Source organism: Lonchura striata, chromosome 8 (genome assembly GCF_046129695.1).
Source record: "Lonchura striata isolate bLonStr1 chromosome 8, bLonStr1.mat, whole genome shotgun sequence".
Lineage (NCBI taxonomy): Eukaryota > Metazoa > Chordata > Aves > Passeriformes > Estrildidae > Lonchura > Lonchura striata.
Window position 1 is genome coordinate 33,123,895 of NC_134610.1, and position 18,780 is coordinate 33,142,674.

Here is an 18,780-nt window from a genome sequence, read left to right on the forward strand (position 1 = left end):
AGGTTTGTGTCCAGGCATGTTTTGAATATCTGCAGAGGAAAAGGCCTCTCTGGGCAGCCTGTTACAGGAGTCTGTCACCCTCACAGTAAAGAAGTTTTTCCTTGTATTCACATGGATCCATGGGGAGCACTGCTTGTTGCAGGCCTCCAGCTAGACTGCTCATCACAGTCTGAGCTCTGAAAAAAGGTTTAGAAGCCATTCTTTTAGTTGTCCTCCCCTAAGAGGATGTTAATTTAAGGCTGTCTCTTTTTGACCTAAAAGTAGGAAGCCATTTGTTACTACCAGTAGTGTAGTGAACTGATAGCACTGATAGTGGGATCTGGGAGGAGGAGGAGGTCAAGATGCAGTTCTTAATAGTTCTTAATATCAATGCTTTAAGGTGTGTTTTACCAATGTAACTTAATACTGGTTTAATCTCTAAGTTTTCCTTTCCCATGGAAAGACTTGAAATAATAGTTGCATATTATAAACTATTATATATTATAAATAAGCCTAGGCAACATGGCTGATAGGTCTTTAAAGGGTTCCTGCAAATTAAAAAACGGGCCAAACGAAAAGCTGGAATTAATCAAGGGAGGAGCTGGAAAGAAAGAATCTGTTGTGTCAGTGATTACTGAGCAGATAGTGGCATCTGTCTTGTAGTCTTTTTTCCTAGGCATTTTTAGAAGAAATTTCAAGTTTCCTACCTGCTGCTACTGGTAGGCTTTTTCTTTCTGGAGGTAATTCTGTGCTCATAGTCATGTGCAGTGAAATGTTGAAATGACATCAATAGTAATTTGAATTTGAATCTTTAGGGTCATTTTTCTTCTTAGTATCATGTTCTCTTAGACTTAAGCAGGCTTTACTAATTAAATTGAACTTTACTTTCTGAGTTGTCTTTGCAGCTCTAAGTTCTACAATGCTTATTTTCTAACATGGAAGTGAACTAGTGGGATATAACATAACAGCAGGTGTAGATAGAACCCAGCATCCTACTCTGCTCTATGCCTGCCCATTTAAATCCTGAGTTTGATGTTGAAAACTAATCTCATCCATATTTCTACTTACCATTTAATACTTTTTTGTGTAAATTTATTAATAAGTATTTTATTTCACAGTTGATCAGAGAAAGAAAATCGAATCGGAAATGGAAGAGACACACATCCAGGCACTAGAGGTACAAATTCTGTTCTTTATACAAGAAAAAAATGAAGCTCCTTTCTGAAAACAAGAGCTGGTACAAGGCCCAGATCTGCTATTGTAAAGGACAAATGAATGGAGAAAAAAATCATTAGTTTACTAAACATGTTTAATAAAATGCCTGTTTTAATCTCTTAGACCCTCAAAAGAGACTGGAAATTAGAATCTGATAGACGTTTACAAAATGTGTGTGAGGAGCTGTGTAAAAAACATCAGGCTGAGATGATTGCACTGCAGAAATCTCTGGAAATGGATTTGGAAAAAGTCAGAGCAGAGCTGGGGCTTCTTTCTGTTGAGAATGTACAATCTAAAAGTAAGTATCATGCTCTGGGAGGCAGCTGTTTTATTGAACAGAGTCACAACTAAGTGATATTACCAGATGTATAAAAGCAAATACAAGCTGTATTTATGTAGACTTATTTAAAAACTGGGATGATGGCATGAGACTGTCTAGACAACAGGTTGTAAATGAAAAATGGTTTAAAACCTGAATAGTATTGTTGCATTTTGACTTCCACAGAGTATGAGATGTGAGGTGAATATTAAAGGGAGGTGATGTTTTGCTTCCATCTGAAAACCTGTTTTGACAGTTGCCGAGTTAATCAAAACTGATTAATATTATTAGAAGCTTTTTCTAATAGACTGCATTTGTATTGTGGATAGTTAAGGCTTAATGGAACAAATGGTTATTTGTTGGCTAACTAACAATGTGAGATGCAGAGAACTGTGAAGCAGTGCATGGAAGTGTTTGTCTTGCAAATACTTTACTGTTCAAGCATGTCTGTGATTCCCTGAAAGCTAGTGCTTAAGCTAGAGACATGCATTTCTATTTGTGTTGCACAGAAGTTGTACAGGTTATTCATTAACCGGGATGAGGGAGTAACAGAACTAATTTTTGATTTTAGTGAAATGTATAGAATTGGAGAGGCAACACCAGTTAGCCATCACAAAATTACAAGAACAGCTGCAGGCTGAACATCATCAAATCCTAGAAGACATAAAGATGAAAAGCCAGGAAAAAGAACAGGATCTTCAGAAGGAGGTAAATTACATTTCTTTAGTAGTTTGGAGTACTTGATTCCTCTTTATGTAACAAAACCTAGACCATATAGATATCATTTGGATGATCTGTTTGTATTTAGGGATGTTACTGAAAAAGCAAAATGCATAATGCAGATAAATAGTCTGGGAGTATCCACAGGAGTTCAAAACCTTTGGAATGCAGTTGCCTTTGTGCCATTTGGTGCCATCTCTTCATCCATATTTATATTCCTAATTTTATGGTTCAGATTTTTTTTTTTTAAATCTGGCTAATGTCTTATTTTTTTGCCAGTGAAGATACTTACTGTATGAGGAGCAAATTCTTCCCTCTCAGAGGAGTGGGTGTAACAGTTAAGAGATGCTGCTACTTAGTAGCTCTGATACTGTCAGGAGCTGAGAGTGATGTTGTCACTGTTTCCACCTAGATCTGACAGAAGTGTCTCTTGAGTGTGAAATAAGCCCTGAGAACAAAATAGTTTAACAAGTTGTAGTGGGGTGGGTTTTTTTTTCTGGTTTTAATATGGTTTTTTTTGTAGCTGGACCAGCTTCAGGTCAAACATGAGCAACTCAAGGTTCAGTCACAAGAAGAAATCAGGCAGCTTTGGTCTCAGCTTGACAGTACCCGAGCAAATCGACAAGAGCTAAGTGGTATGTTCATAACTGGCACATTTTATTTTTTCCTCTTCTTCATACAGAAGTATACATTATTGGCACAAAATGCGTTTAGCTGAGTACCAGAAACACACGGGAAGGCCACAGTGTCAGTGGGTTGTAGCCCAATGGTTTGTCTCTAGGTTGAGGTGAGTTAGTGTCAGATGACAGGTTCTGCAGTGTCAAAAAGCAAGGTGTGATTGTGGGGAAAAACTAACTCCTGTGCTCTTCCTTTCCCTTCCCACTCCATTCCTGCACACTATAAAAATATTTAGTGAAAACAAAAGGTTTTTCATTGAAATGTCAAATTAAGTATCATGTAGTTAAAAACTGGAGAAAATGCTGGTCAGTGCAATAACATATTCCTGTTTGTATTTCTGTTTCAAGACCCAGATGTATTAAATAAAACAGCCAGTTTTGCAGTGTAGTGGGTTGAGATGTCATACACTTTTGAAATAAAATACAACATGTCTTAGATATGTGTGCACAGACGTGTATAACACACTGAAGAACTTCTGGGGGAAAAGAACCTAGAAATCACGACTCTGCCAGTGTTCTTGTGTTGAGGCTCTAACATGAGGTTCTTGAGTTCTGCTGGGATAGTTAGAACAGAAGGCACATGTAACATACTTCAAATGCTATTTCAGATATTCTGACTAATATAACTTCAGGTAGCTTTTGAATTGTATTAGGGGTTTGGTTTGGTCATACACTAAATAAGTAATTTTTTCTATTAGACAGAGTTTACCTTGATTATTTCATCTTTTTGTTTTAATATTACAGAATTATAGTACATAGCACTTGATAGTATTTGCTGGAATTTGTCTCTGTAGCCCTAATTTCACATGTCTTTCTATGTTTCTAATCATTCACAATCCCATTCTTTGGAGCCCTTTCTGTTTCCTCATCTTTCTTGAAGGTGGTGAGACCAGAATGCAGACCCATGGTCCAGGTGAGGATCTCTTTTGGTGTGTGAGATCTTAAAGGTGGTGTGTTTTACTCTGCTGTTCTTCATTTGAGTTCTGATTTGACCATGCATTTGGTTGATGATAGAATTCAAACCATAGCAGCTGCATGATGGGATTGCTGCTCTGGTGTAAGAATGACATGCCGGTTCAAAACAATGAAACGCTCTTTTGGGGTAATTTTGTGCTAGTAGACTTTGCTGGTTAGGCAAAACCTACCCATGTCAGATTGGACTTGTTTTGCCTATCATATTTGTGATGTTACTTGTCCCTTCTTGTCACTTGATTCCTCTGGTTCCTGTGCCTGGCAGTTTCTCCCTTAGGAAGCAGGCTTGAACCATGGACTTGCCATACATAGTTATGGAATCATGGAGTGGTTTGGGTTGGAAAGGACCCTAAAGCTCATCTGCTTCCAACCCCTGCCATGGGCAGGACACCTTCCACTATCTAAACCCCATCCAACCTGGCCTTGAACACTTATTTCTTCTCTTACTCTTTCTGTTTGCATTTTCATTGTGAGCAGTTTTTCATGCCATGAGTGCATTTTCTGGTTTGCTACACAAAATCTCATAGTGACAATCAGTTGTGTTGCTCCTGGATGGCACCTATGTTTCCATCAAAGTTTCCTAAATTTCTCTCATGTAACATAAGCAACTGCTTTTCCCCAGGCAAGTTGTTTCTTTTTAAGGAACTTCTCCAATTTCCTTCTTCGTGAAATTTATTTCTCTCTTGATTCTTTGGGGATTTAACTAACTTGGATTATTTGGAAACTTGAGCTATTGGGAAAGCTTATCTGTCTTGAGATTTGTTTTCCCCTTTTTACCTACCTTTTAACTTACCTAAATGTCACTGCAGCTTTAATACAGAAGGTGGGGAAGAAAGCTCTCAGAGGGCTAGTGAAAAGGGTGCAGTGCTGGCCATTGTTCTTACTCTCTGAAAGGAGGGCAGTTTTGCTGAACCAGCCTTGGTAGCTGCATTTTATTGCATTCCTGTTTTATTGGCTGATTCTTTTAATTCAGTCAGTTCGGCCTCTGAGCACACGATGGGTAGCAAACCATCATTAAAGTAACCCAGAATTGATTTTATTTTCCTTCCTGTGATTTTTGGTTTTTTGCAGTTTATGCTCAATTTGATTTTGTTTGGATAGTTTTACCTGGAGCAGATTAAATGTTCTTGAATAATTTATTGCTTTTAAGTGCTACAACAGCAAGGAGGTGTGAAGATTAAGCAATAGTGCAGGACTTTGCTTGTTACCAGGTTAGTCCTGGACTGCAAGAAAATGAGGAGAGCTAGCTGTGCTGGTGATTTTGATTCTTAGCATGAGGGTGGTTTCTCTGAGTGCAGTGTAACTGAGAATATCTTCTAAGGTTTGCCTGTCAGAAGTTGATTTTTTTCTATCTCATTGCAATTTCCTGATTTCCTGATTCTTACCTCAGCCTGTGATCTCCGACTTTTGTGACTCCCATTGAGAGGGGAATGGCTTGTGGTGTTTTTTAATGGGACAATGCCATTCCTAAACCACTAGCACTTGGCAACTAAATCTGATTTTCACAGAATGACATCCTAAATATATGTATTCTTAGTACTTGTGTTGGTTTTGCCTCTGTTCCAGAGCTAAAAGAGCAGCTCCAGGCTCGAGCATCACGGGTGGAAGAAATTGAGTGTTTAAAACAGGAGTTTGAACAGCAGCGTCAGCAGAGAAACAGGGAGCACAAAGCTGAGTTGGAACAACTGAGACTTTATTTTGAAAACAAGTTAATTGTTGCTGAAGAAAACTACAAAAAAGAATTGACTTTGTTGCATCAGAGACCGCAAGAGCTGATGGACTGTTCGCTGCCAGAGTTGGAAATGAATCAAGATCAAGCAGGAGACATCAGGTGATCTGTTCTTTTTCTTTTCATTTTGTGACAACATTTTTCCATTTTATTGTTCTTTAGCATAAAAGATAATGTTAGCATCTAAACCTATTGGCATTGAACATTAGGTCATGGCCCAGTCCCAAGCAGCTGTTACAGTTGCTCTTTGCCTACGTTCAGTACTATACCATAAGTCATCAAGTAAAATTAACTTGATTCATGACATATCAAACTCTTAAACTTTAACACCCTTTTCTCAGTTCTTCTGTCACACTTTTTGAAGAGACTGCTGAGAAAGAGAGAGGTGTTGCACTTGGTCAGCTAAATCAACAGCTTGAACAACAACAGGTAGGATTTTTGATACGTTACAAGTTGTACTGTTCTTTACATGACCTGTTTGAAAATTTATGTCTGATTCCTAGCTCTTACAAAGAGTAAATTAATTTCAGATGTTTTATAGGGCTTAATTAGTTCTGACAAGCATTGTAAATTATCAACTTTCAATAGCTATCAGCCTTAGAGAGGCTGTAGAGAGGAACATCTGAAACAGTGCTCTGTAATTTTATGTGCTGGTTGGGTTATCCTGTGCTGGGTAAGGGACTTACCAGTTCTACACCAGTGCAGAATTCATGGTATTTCTCTTTTCTATAGCTCTGGTAGTAATTGTGCCTGTCCTTGTTCTCTTCAAGCCAAGATGCTAACTGACCCCTCTTAAATTTATGCCTCTATTTTCATGCACCTTGCTGTAACTGAAGATCTCAACATTTTTGCTCAACTTGTTTCAAGTGGACTAAGTGTTTGCACATGGAATTTTCCTTTCTCTCATTGGAAGATTCTCACCATGGTTTCTTAGAAGCTAAAGATCTCTTACTAACCCTTTATTTCTGTAGGAAGAACTTGCCTGTTTGCAGCTACAACTTGCAGAACAACACAGGCATGAATTGGATTCCTTGAGATCCTCCCTTGCACTTCAGTATAAAGAGGACCTGATGAAAATGAAGATGCATCTGTCAGACAAATATGCAGCAGAAACTGAGGCCTTGAAAAGAAAGCATGGTTTAGAACTTGAGCAGCTCCATGCCCAACTTTCAGAAGAACAGTCTAAAGGTAGGATGGTCTGACAGACTGGGGAGGGAAACAGTAAGCTGCTTGTGTGGCTTATATTTTTCTTTAAATAGGCTTATCTGAGGAAGTTTTCAACTTATTAGTTTACCCTAAACTATGGGGAACATTTAACAGATGTTAATCTCTTTCATCAAGCATTTATGGGCATGTTGAGTTGCACTTCTGAAGATATGGTGACCTGAAGTTGTTTTTTCTGTAGTAAAAACTATTAGAACTGCAGAGCAGTTTCTAATAGGAGTTGATCAGGTTTCCATTTTTGATGTCTAGAAGGGCACTGTTATACAAAAATTTGGACTAACAATACATATCTGAGTTAGCTAATTTAACACACATGGTTATAATTGTATTCCACTTTATTTTGTTTAAAAGGATTAGTAGAGCTTTTTTAATTTGCAGTTATATTTCTTATCTTGAATTATTTACTTTTAATACTAGAGAGGATATCAAAACTGCTTAAATTAGACTGTTTAGAGACTGGTCCCATCTGACTTTTGGGGAAATGCCTTGTGTAAATATGATGTGCAAAAGAGGAGATAAAACTTCCATAAATCTGTCATTACATTGCCCAGAAAGAAAGTCTGCTCCTCTGGCTGTTGCAGATAAGGAGGGATGTCCTGCCACAGGTTTTATGATTATTTTGTGTGTGTTTATAGTGATAAATTCCCAAGATGGTGATAAAATGGAATAGAGTATAAAATCATTCAGCTAAGGGATTCTCCTTGTCCTGTAGTTAGCATGGCTACTACAGGACAACTACTACAATTGTGCAGCTGACAACATTCAGCTTTATTTCTGTGCATCAATTGGAGCTGTTAAAATAAATTCCAGAATGTCATTTTATTGTCTGGCTTGGATTTTTTTCTGTTTTGTTTTTTTTCTGTCCAGAAATCACCAAACTGCGTCTCCAGAGTGTTCAAAATGTAGCACGTCAGGTTGAGGTGGAGGTGGCTGAGCGAGTGTCTGTGTTGGAGGAAGAGCACAAAGCCAAGCTTGCTTTCTCCAACTCTGAGAAACAGCATATTGCAGAACTCTCAGAGCAAATAAGGCATTTAAAGGAAGAGCTTATAAAACAAAAAGATTTTTCTGAGCAAAATGAAAAGTATCTGAAAGAAGAAATGGAAAAGGTAATTTGAACTTCAGAGCTGCTTTATGTAGAGTTGGGCAAGTTCCAGCCTGGTGGGAAGGCCAAGGGAGGGAGAGGCAGCACTTGAATTTAAAAGTCGTAAATGGTACTGTCACTCTTACATGTTAAATCAGTCACTCTTAAATGTTAAATCAGTTGTTCCAGCTGAGGGTAAACTTAGAATAAATGTTAATTCATTGCTCAAATTGTTGCATATTTGAATGCTTATGAGAATTAGATGGGTGAAGCTCTTATTTATCAAGTCCTCCTTTCCACCCTTTTTAAAGAGCCATGGATGTGTGTATCCTCTTGCAGGCTTAGAAACTGATGGAGAAAACCAGAGACAGTCTTTTTTTTGCCTTCTGTCATGGAGCAATCATTTGCTGCTTTGGCTTCTCTTTTTGTGCTACATGCTTTTTATATGGCTCTTAAAAGGTATTTTAATTCATGCCTAATATAAACACCTAAGATGCCCATAGCTGTATAAGTTGAACTCCTGAAAAGAAGATGTGACCTCAAGAGAAATCAACATGGAGTACCATATTAATTCTAGAATTCTGCCTTAGTATTTTCTTGTCTTCATAACCCAAATTAATTCTTAATAATGCATTGAATTTAATGCATGTCAGTTTATAAATTGTCATTTCAGTCTTACTTTCATTAGCAAGGGTTACTTCACTACAAGAATTTAATCTTTTCATGACCTTCAATGCCTGAGAGTGTTCATTTCACACATTTCAGTTTGGTTTTGGTAGTTTATTCTTTTTCTTTTAAATAATTGTCTTCACAGGTAAAATATAAAATTGCTGAGGATCACAAAAAGGAATTAAGAGAAGAAGTCCATAAAATAGAGAATATGTACAAAGAAAAAGAGAAGAAATGGCAATGTGAAAGTGAGGCCCAGAGAATCCTAGCAGAAGAGAAGTTATCACTATTGCATGTAGAACTGCAAACCAGAGCAGAATCTGAGAAGCAGAACTTACAAAAACACTTTGAACTCCGTGAAGCTGAAATGATTCAACTTCAAGATCACCAAGCTGCCAAAATTCTGGACCTGGAGAAGCTGGTGAAGGAGCAGCAAAACAACTTGCAGCAGCTGGAGGACAGCCTTGCTGCTGCCCAGGCTGTGCAGAAAGCTCAGCAGCAATATGAAGCTGACCTGGAGGCAGCCAAAGCCCTCATGGCAAAAGATATGGAAAAGACCACACTCTGCCTGCAAGAAGAATGTGCTCTGAAACTCCTGGAAGCACAAAACAAGTAAGTTTCCCTTAGAAGTTCACTTATTGTTAGAGTTGCTTTGTCTTATTTTAGACTTAATGAGTGTTAGTGTAAGGTAGTCACTTGATGGCACTATGTGACTTACATATGTTAAGCTTCCTGTCCCAGGGAACAGCAGTGCTGTCTCCTGTGGTCTGCTGTAGATTTTTGCTTTGTGTAAAGGCATTTCATCTAGTCTAGCAAATAAAATGTAGTCAGGTTTTGCCTGCAGAGTACAACACATCTGGAAATCGTACACCAGCCTTCAAGGAGAAGTGTGATAGGATGTATAGGTGGAAAAAATCTCTAATTGTTTTTAAACAATTGGAATGAATGTAAACAAGCTTTTCCTGGTGAACAAAGCTTGTGCTAACCATTGAATGCTGAAGTTGATGGGGCCCCCCTTTGGTATTCTTTAGTTCTGGTTAGATGCCTGGAACTACTATTTTTCTTTCCCTTCCTACACCTGTTGTTTCAAGTGAATTAAGGGAAGTAAACAACCACTTTGTTGGTATTTGCATTCATTGCTTCAAATTCATTCCTCCTTCCTTCCCCAAAAATATGTTCACAGAACAAGACTGGAGAAAGAATGACTGCAAGAAAGCGCTGAAACTAGCAACTTAACTTTTAGATAACTGGGGTTTTTTTTTAGTTATTGGTGTCTGCATGCAAAAATACTGTAGTTACTAATTGCAGTAAAGGGCAGTACTTCAGATACTAAATCTTCTGCATCATACTTTAAGCAGCACTCAGCTGGGTTTGGAGGAGTCCCCAAGTGTCCCACATACACCTCCACAGTGGTTTTATGCCTGTCTTTACCAGATGATTTTAGAGGTGTTTGTTATGACAGTTCATTTATTTGCAGACAACACATGTGAAATGTAGCAATGTATACACCACGAGATACTGTCATGGCAGTATTTCTCAAATATATTTCTCTGTATTTGTAAGTTAATAGGGGTGTCAGTTTCTCTAGTAATAACCAGATACTTCAAAGTGACATTACAGAAACCTTTATGTGGATATGAAATCATCATTATGGCTTGCTTTGAATTTAGTTCTGTATTTGAAGCATCAAGTAAAACTTGTAGAGACCAAGTGAGGTCTATTTATTTTCCTTGGATTATTATTTATTAGCTCAATTATTTTTTTTTAAAAGTGACTTTTTTGACAATAGTATCTTAATTTTCTTGGAAATAATACAGGTTTATGGAGGAGCACCAAGCAATGACTCAGAAATTCACAACTGAACAAGAGATTCTTCTCCAAAAGCTGAAAAAGAAACATGTGGATGAGCTGGAACTCCAAAGTCAGCAGTTAGAGGAGAAGCATAAGCAGCAGATTTTGTCTCTGACAGCTGATTTTCAGGCAAAACACCAAGCTGAAATTGAGACACTTAAATCTACACTGGAAAGTAAACAACAGATTCATCTTGAAAGATGTGTTGCTGAACTACAGACAAAGCATCAGGCCCAAATTGATGAGCTGGAGGTTAAACACTTATCAAATCTGGATTCCTTGGAGTCTTCCTACCTATCTGAAATTCAGACTATAAGAGATGAACACAGTCAGGCTCTGGAGAAGCTACAGCTGCAGCACAGGGAGCAGCTCCAAGAGCAAGATAAAATCCATCAGGCACAACTGCTTCAGGAGATTGAGATGCTGAAATTGAAGCATGCTGAAGAACTTCAGCTTTCCCAGAATAATTTGAAAATTGAGCTAGCTACTGTTAATCTGGAAAAGCTTAAAACCATGGCTCTTGAAGCAGAAGAAGCTCATAAGGTGGGTCAGAAAGAAAAGCTAGCATAGGAGGTGAAACTTCATGACGCATTGTGTGGGATCACCTTTTCCTTTGTTCTCAGGGGATGTTTTCACAACCTCTTTGTGCCAGCACTTACACATTGTGTGTGGCCATATTATGAGCTGAAACAGAAGACTCTAGATGAAAATTAAATCCACCTGTTGCTTCCTGCCCCAAATGCGCAGTGTGATGAGTTTTCTGTATCATTTGTGGAAAAGGCACAAATGAGGTATATCTTCTAATGTGTTTAAGATTGGAGGGTTTCCCTTTTGTGGCTCAGACCTTCTCTCCCTGGCAGAGCTATTGTGTAATTTTTCATAAAGTGATTAGACCAAAGTAAATACAATTCTGGAGGTTAAGCCACATCTCTAGGAATCTGAAGATCCTTCCAAGTTATTAAGGATTTGCAAAACTTTTACTAGATAAGAAAAATAAACCCATTAAAATGTTATAGAGAGTATGTATATATATGTATGCTCATCCTTCATGAAACAATATTGTTCCTGTTGATTTTAAAAGCTTTGATACAGCAGGACATGTGCTTGACAAATGGGTTGCAAAGATAATTGTACTTATTTTTTTCCCCTCCCCTTTTTAAATGTACTGCTTATGCAGGATGAGCTAAACACAGCTCTTCAAAATCAGAGGAAGTTGCTGGAAGAAGAGAAACGTCTGGCTCTGGATCTGTTACGTGAGGAAGTGCTGCAGATGGAGGAGAAGCACAGGAAAGCACTCCAAGAGCTTCAGGATCTTCATGAAGCAGATATTAGGAAACATAAGGAAGAGTACTCCAGGGAGTTGGAAGAACAACTGGGGAAACTAAAAGCAGAGCATGAATGTGAGCAAGAGGTCAGAATGCTGCTAATACCTAAACCAAGAACAATCCATGTTTATCATGAAGTAAATTCAGTTTTATTAAGCTTAGAAATAAGGTTCTACACCTAGATGGTTTTGGAATTTTTTTAAATAGTGCTAACAGTAAGGGGACACAATCTAACTTCTGCAGATGAGAGCAGCCCCTACTGTTAAATATTACTTATATAGTAGGAAAAGTCACAAACAAAATGAGCTTTATCCAGCTATAGACACTGAACACATTAAGTTAAAATATTTCTAGCTTTTACTTTTTTCACTTACTAAATTGAAAATTTGATAATGTTCCAATTAACTCTTAAATCCTTTTAGAAGAAGAGATTACCTGGAGAGAAAGTTTCATTAGTTTCCTGGGAGGTTCTAATGGCAATTCAGTCTTCAAGCACATTATCCCAGAAACAGGATTTGTCTATTTTCAAGTCTACAGTGACTCTTCTTAGTGAGAATAGTAGGGAGAAAACCCTAGATGACCAAAAATTTCTCAAACCTTTTGCTATTGTATCCCAGGATAATTGCTTTAAATAGAGATGTATAATGCTTGCTCCCATTTGAGCAAGGGAAATCACATCTGACAAAATATGCTCTCCCTATGTTTCTCTCCCCCTCTTTCCTCTTTATTTTTTTGAATTTCTTTTAGCAAAGTGTCTGTTGGAAAGAGTAAATCAGGAATATTTTGTTAGTCTGACCTGATGGTCTCATGAATACAGGAGTACAGGAGATACTTGATACCTAATGGCTGGTTGCTTATCTATTTTTATCAACCTGCTTGTTTCTATACTCAGCATGATGATAGACAGCAGCCCTGTATGACCTTGAGGATTGTGGATGTACTCTTCAGAATTTGGTTTAGCTTGATGGGTTTGGTTTGGTTTCATATTTTACTTAATTCTAACACTGTGGCTAAAATATTTTATATTCTTTCCTTGTCTGCAGCTGTATGCTTCTGCATCAGCTTCTGAAGTAAAATCTGTGAGAGCAGCTCTTCTGGCTCAATTTGAGGAGGTAAAATTGAAGCAGCAGCTTCAGTTCCAGGAGGAGATTGAGCTGTTGAAGTGTCAGTCAGAGGTGCTGCTGGAACAGCAGATTTCACAGCTGAAGGTAGGCCCTGCTGAAAATGCTCTTCTGCATAAGCACTTGGGAGTGTTTTTTGCTGAAAAAGAGAAATTGATGTAAGATTTTTGTTCTTCAGCCTCTAAAATGGCACTCTGAGTGAGATCTCTCCTATGCTTCACAATGTTAGAGCTAGAAAAACATTGGAAATAAAGCAGTCTTCTGTGAGCAATTGTCTTTACCACAGGGTTGTCTTAAAGTCCTGAACTGGATATGGAATGTCCTTCAGCCAAAACCAAAACAATCAGTGGAACACGCTCTAAGCAGCATTCCTTGTGTACATGTTCAGTTTGTCATTTGGAACTTTTTCTTCTTAGTGTCTGCAGAGACTGTGTCCTTGGCCTATCATCCCACATCTACTGCACATACTGTGGCTATGTGGCAAGATATTGGTTATTATCTAGGCTTTTACCAAGTGTGTGATGGCAGTGAACTCTTTGTCTATGAGATACTTTGTTGTTACTCTTGTTATTAATCTCTGCTTTCATTGATTCACCATGATAAACATCATGATAAGCATTTTCAAGATGTTTCCTGTCTCTGGCCCTCTGTGTAGTCCTGATCACTGACCTCTAGGTGCTGCAGCTGGCTTTTGAAACAGAGGGCACAAGTGTGTCCTGAAAAGCTGCTGCAGGTATATTTGGCACTGCTGTCCTCAGCTGAACCCCAGCCTTCAGCCCACAGAAGCTGGGACTGGACTGAGGGTTATGCAGAAACTCCAGAAGTGATCCCTGCTTTTTTTGTTTTATGCTGCTTTAATTAGCATTTGTGACACCAGAAACTTCACTTTGCGTTGAAACTTTTCCAGGGCTAATTCTCCTGCTGGTGCAGCTGTGTATGGAGTCAGCTGGGTTTTTTGCCTCCTGTACTTGCTAACCAGTGTTTTGTCCCAGAAGAGACTGGCTGGATTTCTTTGCAGTGTCAGACTGAGGTGTATTGTGGGCTGATACAGGTTTTTACAGCAAGCCTTTCCCTTCCCACTTCCTTGTGTTGATTATGCAGTTCTCTTCATGCCAGCCTGTTCCGTTGGTTCCTTCCCTCTGACTCCCTAGCAGATTTGAGGTATTCAGAATTGCTGTCTGTGCTCTGACTCTCCAAGTGCTTCTGAGAAGAACAAGCAGGCTGCTTCAGAGATTTTGTCCAGAAACGCCACGTTCTAGGAAAATCATCCTATCCCTTTGTGTCAGCCCATTTTTACTTTCCTAACTGCTAGAGCATGGGGCAAAGACTGGCTCAGTCTTCTGTACAGGATCCATGTCAGCTCAGGTGACTGCAGGCCTTCTGCTCTTCTGAAGTCTTATTTCTTGCCATGGGGAAAAATTGTTATCTTGACTTCCAATGTAAAAAACAGCTGTAGTGTATTGGTGTTCATAGATAAAATTGTGCCTCATCCATGCTTTGTACAGAGGGACAGTCACCACCCTGGTTCTGCTGGCCACACTGTGATTTTGATCACAGTTTCAGCATAATTTTGTTGTTTGGAGGTGTTGTGTGTGTCATTGCTTGTTATTCTGAGAGGCAAAATGTGTGCTTCTAAAGAATACAGAAAAAATACAGGGATGTTTGAGGTTTTTTTGGAGGATGGTGGTGGTGTTTGGGCATCTTTTCTTTTCTCAGTAAATCCAAGTGTATGTGATTTATGCAGGATGAATTTGAAGCTGAAAAAAAGGCATCACTGCACGACAAGGAGCAGCTGTTGATTCACGAGAGGGAGAAGGTGCAGGCTGCTCACCAAAAGGAACAAGAAATGTTATCAGCCCAGCTGCAGGAAAGAGCAGCAATAATCAACCAGGTGTGGAGAAAATACTTTAAACCTAGATTTTAAATGTGCTTTTGGGGGTTGTATTTTAGCACAGGGCTCTCGGCTTCAATATGTATATAGAGAGACTGCAGGTATAATTCTTGTGTTATGTTATACTAGGGGGAAACAGAGTAACACTAAGAATTTCCTGACTGCGAATGCCTTACTCTTCCCAGCTCTTCTTGTAGGACTTGATGAGGATTGAGAAGGTTGGCATGGGAGCAGAATGCTTTTCTGTGTTTGCAGTGTTCTCCCAAATTGATACTTTGACTTATTTGCTAGCTTATTTATGAAACAGAGTTTTTAACAAAATGGTAGTAATTTGTCCGGAAGTGGGGGTGGGCAGATACATAAAAATATGTATTTTTATTTATAGGTAATCATATGTTTTAATCTGGTATAGATATCTTCTGAAAAAATAAATATAAGAAGTAATTTTTCTAGAAACTCATTTTCAGATAGAGTTGGTAGAGCCAAGTTTAGGCAAAATTGTTGACTTTGTTGTGTTGTCACTGTACTTCGACAGCTGGAAAAGAAAGTGGCCTCTTTAAAGCATGAAATAGAGGAGACCAACTCTGAACTGGAGACACTCCTTCAGTGGCGGGGCAGGGAAAACCAAGAAGGAGGAAATTTGGTGGCCTTGCTGAGGTCTGATATTGAGCAGTCCAAAGAGGAAAGGTTTGTTACATAATGCTTAGTGCTTGGGGTTTTTCTATTTGCTTGTTTTCTTACTTCTCTTAAAGAAATCAATAACTAGGCAAAACTAAGCCAGCTCAAAACAGAAGCATTGGGGATGATATATTGCTTTTATTTGCAAATTATTCTGAGGTTTTTTAAATTATCAACCTATTTTGACGTTAAGAGCAAGTTGGGGTTTTTCCTTGCTCTTTTTCTTTCAGTGTGAAGAAGACTTTGGTGTTTTGGGGTTTCTGCTGTCTCTAATCTTGGAAAAATCTAAAAAAATGGAGAGAGGTTCTGTGACCAAGAGGCTTTCAGTTGGAGTGGATTGGTTTGACATGTCATGGGGATGTGTGGATTAGAGAAGCTGTCATGTTGAATAAGCTTCTAGAATACCCTCTCTCATCTTTCAGAAACTGGCTTAGTGTTAATTTTAAAAGTAAAATATTTTCGTAAATAGAAATAGAGCTTTTATTGTCAGGTCTGCTAGAACACCCTCTAGTTATTTTGATGTCACTGATACTGTAGCAGTAGACTCCTTGCTCCTCCTACTGCAGTAGTGTCTTCCTTCCTGGTGCTTCCGCGGGTATGGAAGGCTGAGATGCTTCCATGTGACTGTAGTGTGATCTACCTGTGGAGATGACAAAGGTGTTTTGCTGTGATGCCTCAGGTTTTAGCTTTTATATTTTTCAGATTCTGAGCTGCTTTAGTGTGTACTTTTGAGCTTCATATTAGGGGATGGTGAGCTCTCTTCACAGAGTAGTGGGACAAAACAATTCCTTCCTCCAGCTGGGGTCCAAGAACAAATGATCCAAATATCAGGCCCAAAAGCATAAACCATGTGGACTGAAGAGAGAAAAACAAGGATGGGACTTCATAACCTAAAGCTGTAATTGCACAATTAACTCCAATATGCAAATGAAGCAAAACTTATAAAAGCGAGAGACCCTGTGACCAGTTGTCCATTTTGTGACCATTTTGGTTCATCTTGGGTGTAGCCCTGGCTGGGCTCTCTGCTGCCCAAGGTGGATCCATTGAGGCTTTTAATAAATCCCCACTTTATTCTTTAACTCCATCCAGCCTCTGTTCTAGATCAGCCTTGACAAGGCATCAGCTGTGCCAGCTCTTTAAAAAGAGCTGTTTTTTGTGAGACATCTGAGTGATCTTCACTGATAACTGCCCAACCATGGCAGATACCCATTTTAGAGTGTCAGGTTTACAGTAGGTTCAAAGTTTCTTTCAAATCAAGTGAGTGCAATTTTTCAAATGTTCAACATGCTTTTGTTCTAGGGAAAAACTGCGTGAATCTTATCAGCATGTTTTGAAACTTCTTATGGAAGTGGTGAAGGCCACAGTAGTTATTGAGGACCTTATCTGTAGCAAGATTGGTCTTTGCCTTGATGACAGTCTGGCTTCTGGAGATTCTAAAGAAGCTCAGAGTATTATGGAAGAAATGGGATTCATGCAGTATTTCAAAGCCAAAGAAAACCATCACCTAGAGAAAGGTGAGTAGAAATCAGCAAACCTGGATGTAGTCAATCCATGTTCTTGAAAACTGCCTTTTCATATCCTTTTGTATGGATGAAGAAAAGAAAGAGAAAGGAAAAGAGAATGGAAAAAGAATCTCTTTTTGCAATGTTTGTGTCTTTCAAAGTTGGTCCACACTTAAGATAGTGTCTACCATTGTTCTCTCCATTTATTTCTTTTAATAGTGCAATTACTAAAATGTTGTTAGAAAAGCTTGTATAGATTATAGGGCAGGAAATATGGACTTGGTGAATTCAGAGTTCCAGGTCCTGATGGATAGCACAAGATTGCCAAACCTTGTGAAAAACCCTCATGATTTTTCAACATTGAGTTGTTGATGGGTCCAAGTTTTCATCTTGTAGTGCATGTCCAGGACCATGTCACTGCCTGATGTCGGTCTTCTGGGTGACCAATTTTGTGGCTAGCTGTGACTTTTCTGTGTTTTTCAATAGCTTCCTTGCTTTCAGTAGAGGAGCTGCTTGATGAAACCCTCACAGAACACAACCAGCTGTCTCCAGGGACTGACGAGGTGTCTGAGTTGAGCCAATACTTATGTGAAAGTGTTTTTGCAAAGCCAGAATTGGCATGTGAAAGTGAAGAAACGATACTGAAAATTTGTCATCGTTTGCGCACTGCGGTGGAGAGACTTCTGGAGCTGGTTACAGAGTCAACTAAACAAGTAAAGCTTTTTTAATCTCTGCAGAGTCAACCTGGTCTAGTGGAAGATGTCCCTGCTTACGGCAAGGGTTTGGAGCTAGCTGGTCTTTAAAGGTCCCTTTCAAACCAAATCATTCCAGGATTTTGTGTATAACACTGAAAATGTGAAATCAGTTTTAAGGCTGTGTATTTAACGTTTTAACAGATCCTTTGGGGAGGCAATAGATTGGTCACTTTAAGTAGATTTAAAATAGGATTTAAAATTTTTTTGGTAACTTCAGAAGACCAGGAGTTTTTTTGAGGGGGTTTTATCACACTTCACACTGATGCCTTTTCAGCACTGATAAGTAGGTTCAGGAAAACTCAGTCCAATGTCAAAATGTTTGGGGAAACGAACATCCTTGTAATTACATGCTGCTTTAATTGTGACAAAAGGAGATGCACTCAGTATCATAAAAGAACTTGAGTAATTCCAGACTTGAGTTTTGCAGTGTCTAGATTGCACATCTGGGGTAGATGCGCAAGCACTGTATACATCTGAGGATTTAATTTAGTGTGACAATAATTTATTTGTTTGGGTAAGTCCCTAAGTGAAAAGAAGATGGTAAGGGGAAAAACATGTCTGAAATTAATCTACTCATTGGGTATTTTGTGGAATCCAGAGATATGTGCCTGCCTGTGTGAAATGTATTTTCACCATCTTCAAAAAATCCCTCCTAGGAAGAAGTGCATAAATTTCCTTCTAGGTACTGGTGATGGTTCTACTGAGACATAGTTAATTGGTGGTTAAAACACTTGCCCAAGCCATGGCAGATCTGGGTTCTAGGTTACCTTTATCAATTGTGATCCAGCATATTTTCCTTATGGTGTAGTTCCTCAGAAATCTGATGATACATGGACTTCACTGTCTATTAGATGTGACTGAATCTCTTAAAGAATTTAAATGTACGGATGCTTTGAATTTCAAGTGGCTCAGGAAGTGTCAAGCTAAGTAGTTTAGCCAATAGAGATGTATTTCTTTTTGTGTGCAGTGAAGAAACTTATGTTCTTAAGCAAGACTTGTGGCAAAAATAATGGTATGCAAGTACAGGGATTCAACAAAGTGTCCCAAGGTTTTGGGCAAAGTCGGCTTAGTA

At 38.7% G+C, this 18,780-nt stretch overlaps 1 protein-coding gene across 6 annotated transcripts in view; it reads left to right on the top strand.

The window, feature by feature from the left end:
• The window catches only part of PCNT (pericentrin), a 70,118-nt gene that overhangs the window by 16,753 nt on the left and 34,585 nt on the right, over positions 1-18,780 (top strand). For 5 of the 6 annotated variants that reach the window (XM_021532568.2, XM_021532575.2, XM_077785158.1 and 2 more), the window contains exons 11-27: positions 1,098-1,156; positions 1,318-1,492; positions 2,085-2,221; positions 2,757-2,868; positions 3,791-3,823; positions 5,449-5,713; positions 5,953-6,040; positions 6,583-6,799; positions 7,703-7,941; positions 8,731-9,197; positions 10,403-10,979; positions 11,614-11,847; positions 12,805-12,969; positions 14,627-14,773; positions 15,309-15,460; positions 16,751-16,965; positions 17,440-17,666. In XM_021532568.2, the coding sequence (XP_021388243.2) occupies positions 1,098-1,156; positions 1,318-1,492; positions 2,085-2,221; positions 2,757-2,868; positions 3,791-3,823; positions 5,449-5,713; positions 5,953-6,040; positions 6,583-6,799; positions 7,703-7,941; positions 8,731-9,197; positions 10,403-10,979; positions 11,614-11,847; positions 12,805-12,969; positions 14,627-14,773; positions 15,309-15,460; positions 16,751-16,965; positions 17,440-17,666 (3,509 nt within the window). The remainder of the gene's footprint in view (positions 1-1,097; positions 1,157-1,317; positions 1,493-2,084; positions 2,222-2,756; positions 2,869-3,790; positions 3,824-5,448; positions 5,714-5,952; positions 6,041-6,582; positions 6,800-7,702; positions 7,942-8,730; positions 9,198-10,402; positions 10,980-11,613; positions 11,848-12,804; positions 12,970-14,626; positions 14,774-15,308; positions 15,461-16,750; positions 16,966-17,439; positions 17,667-18,780) is intronic. The other variant, XM_021532580.2, reaches the window with a different exon arrangement.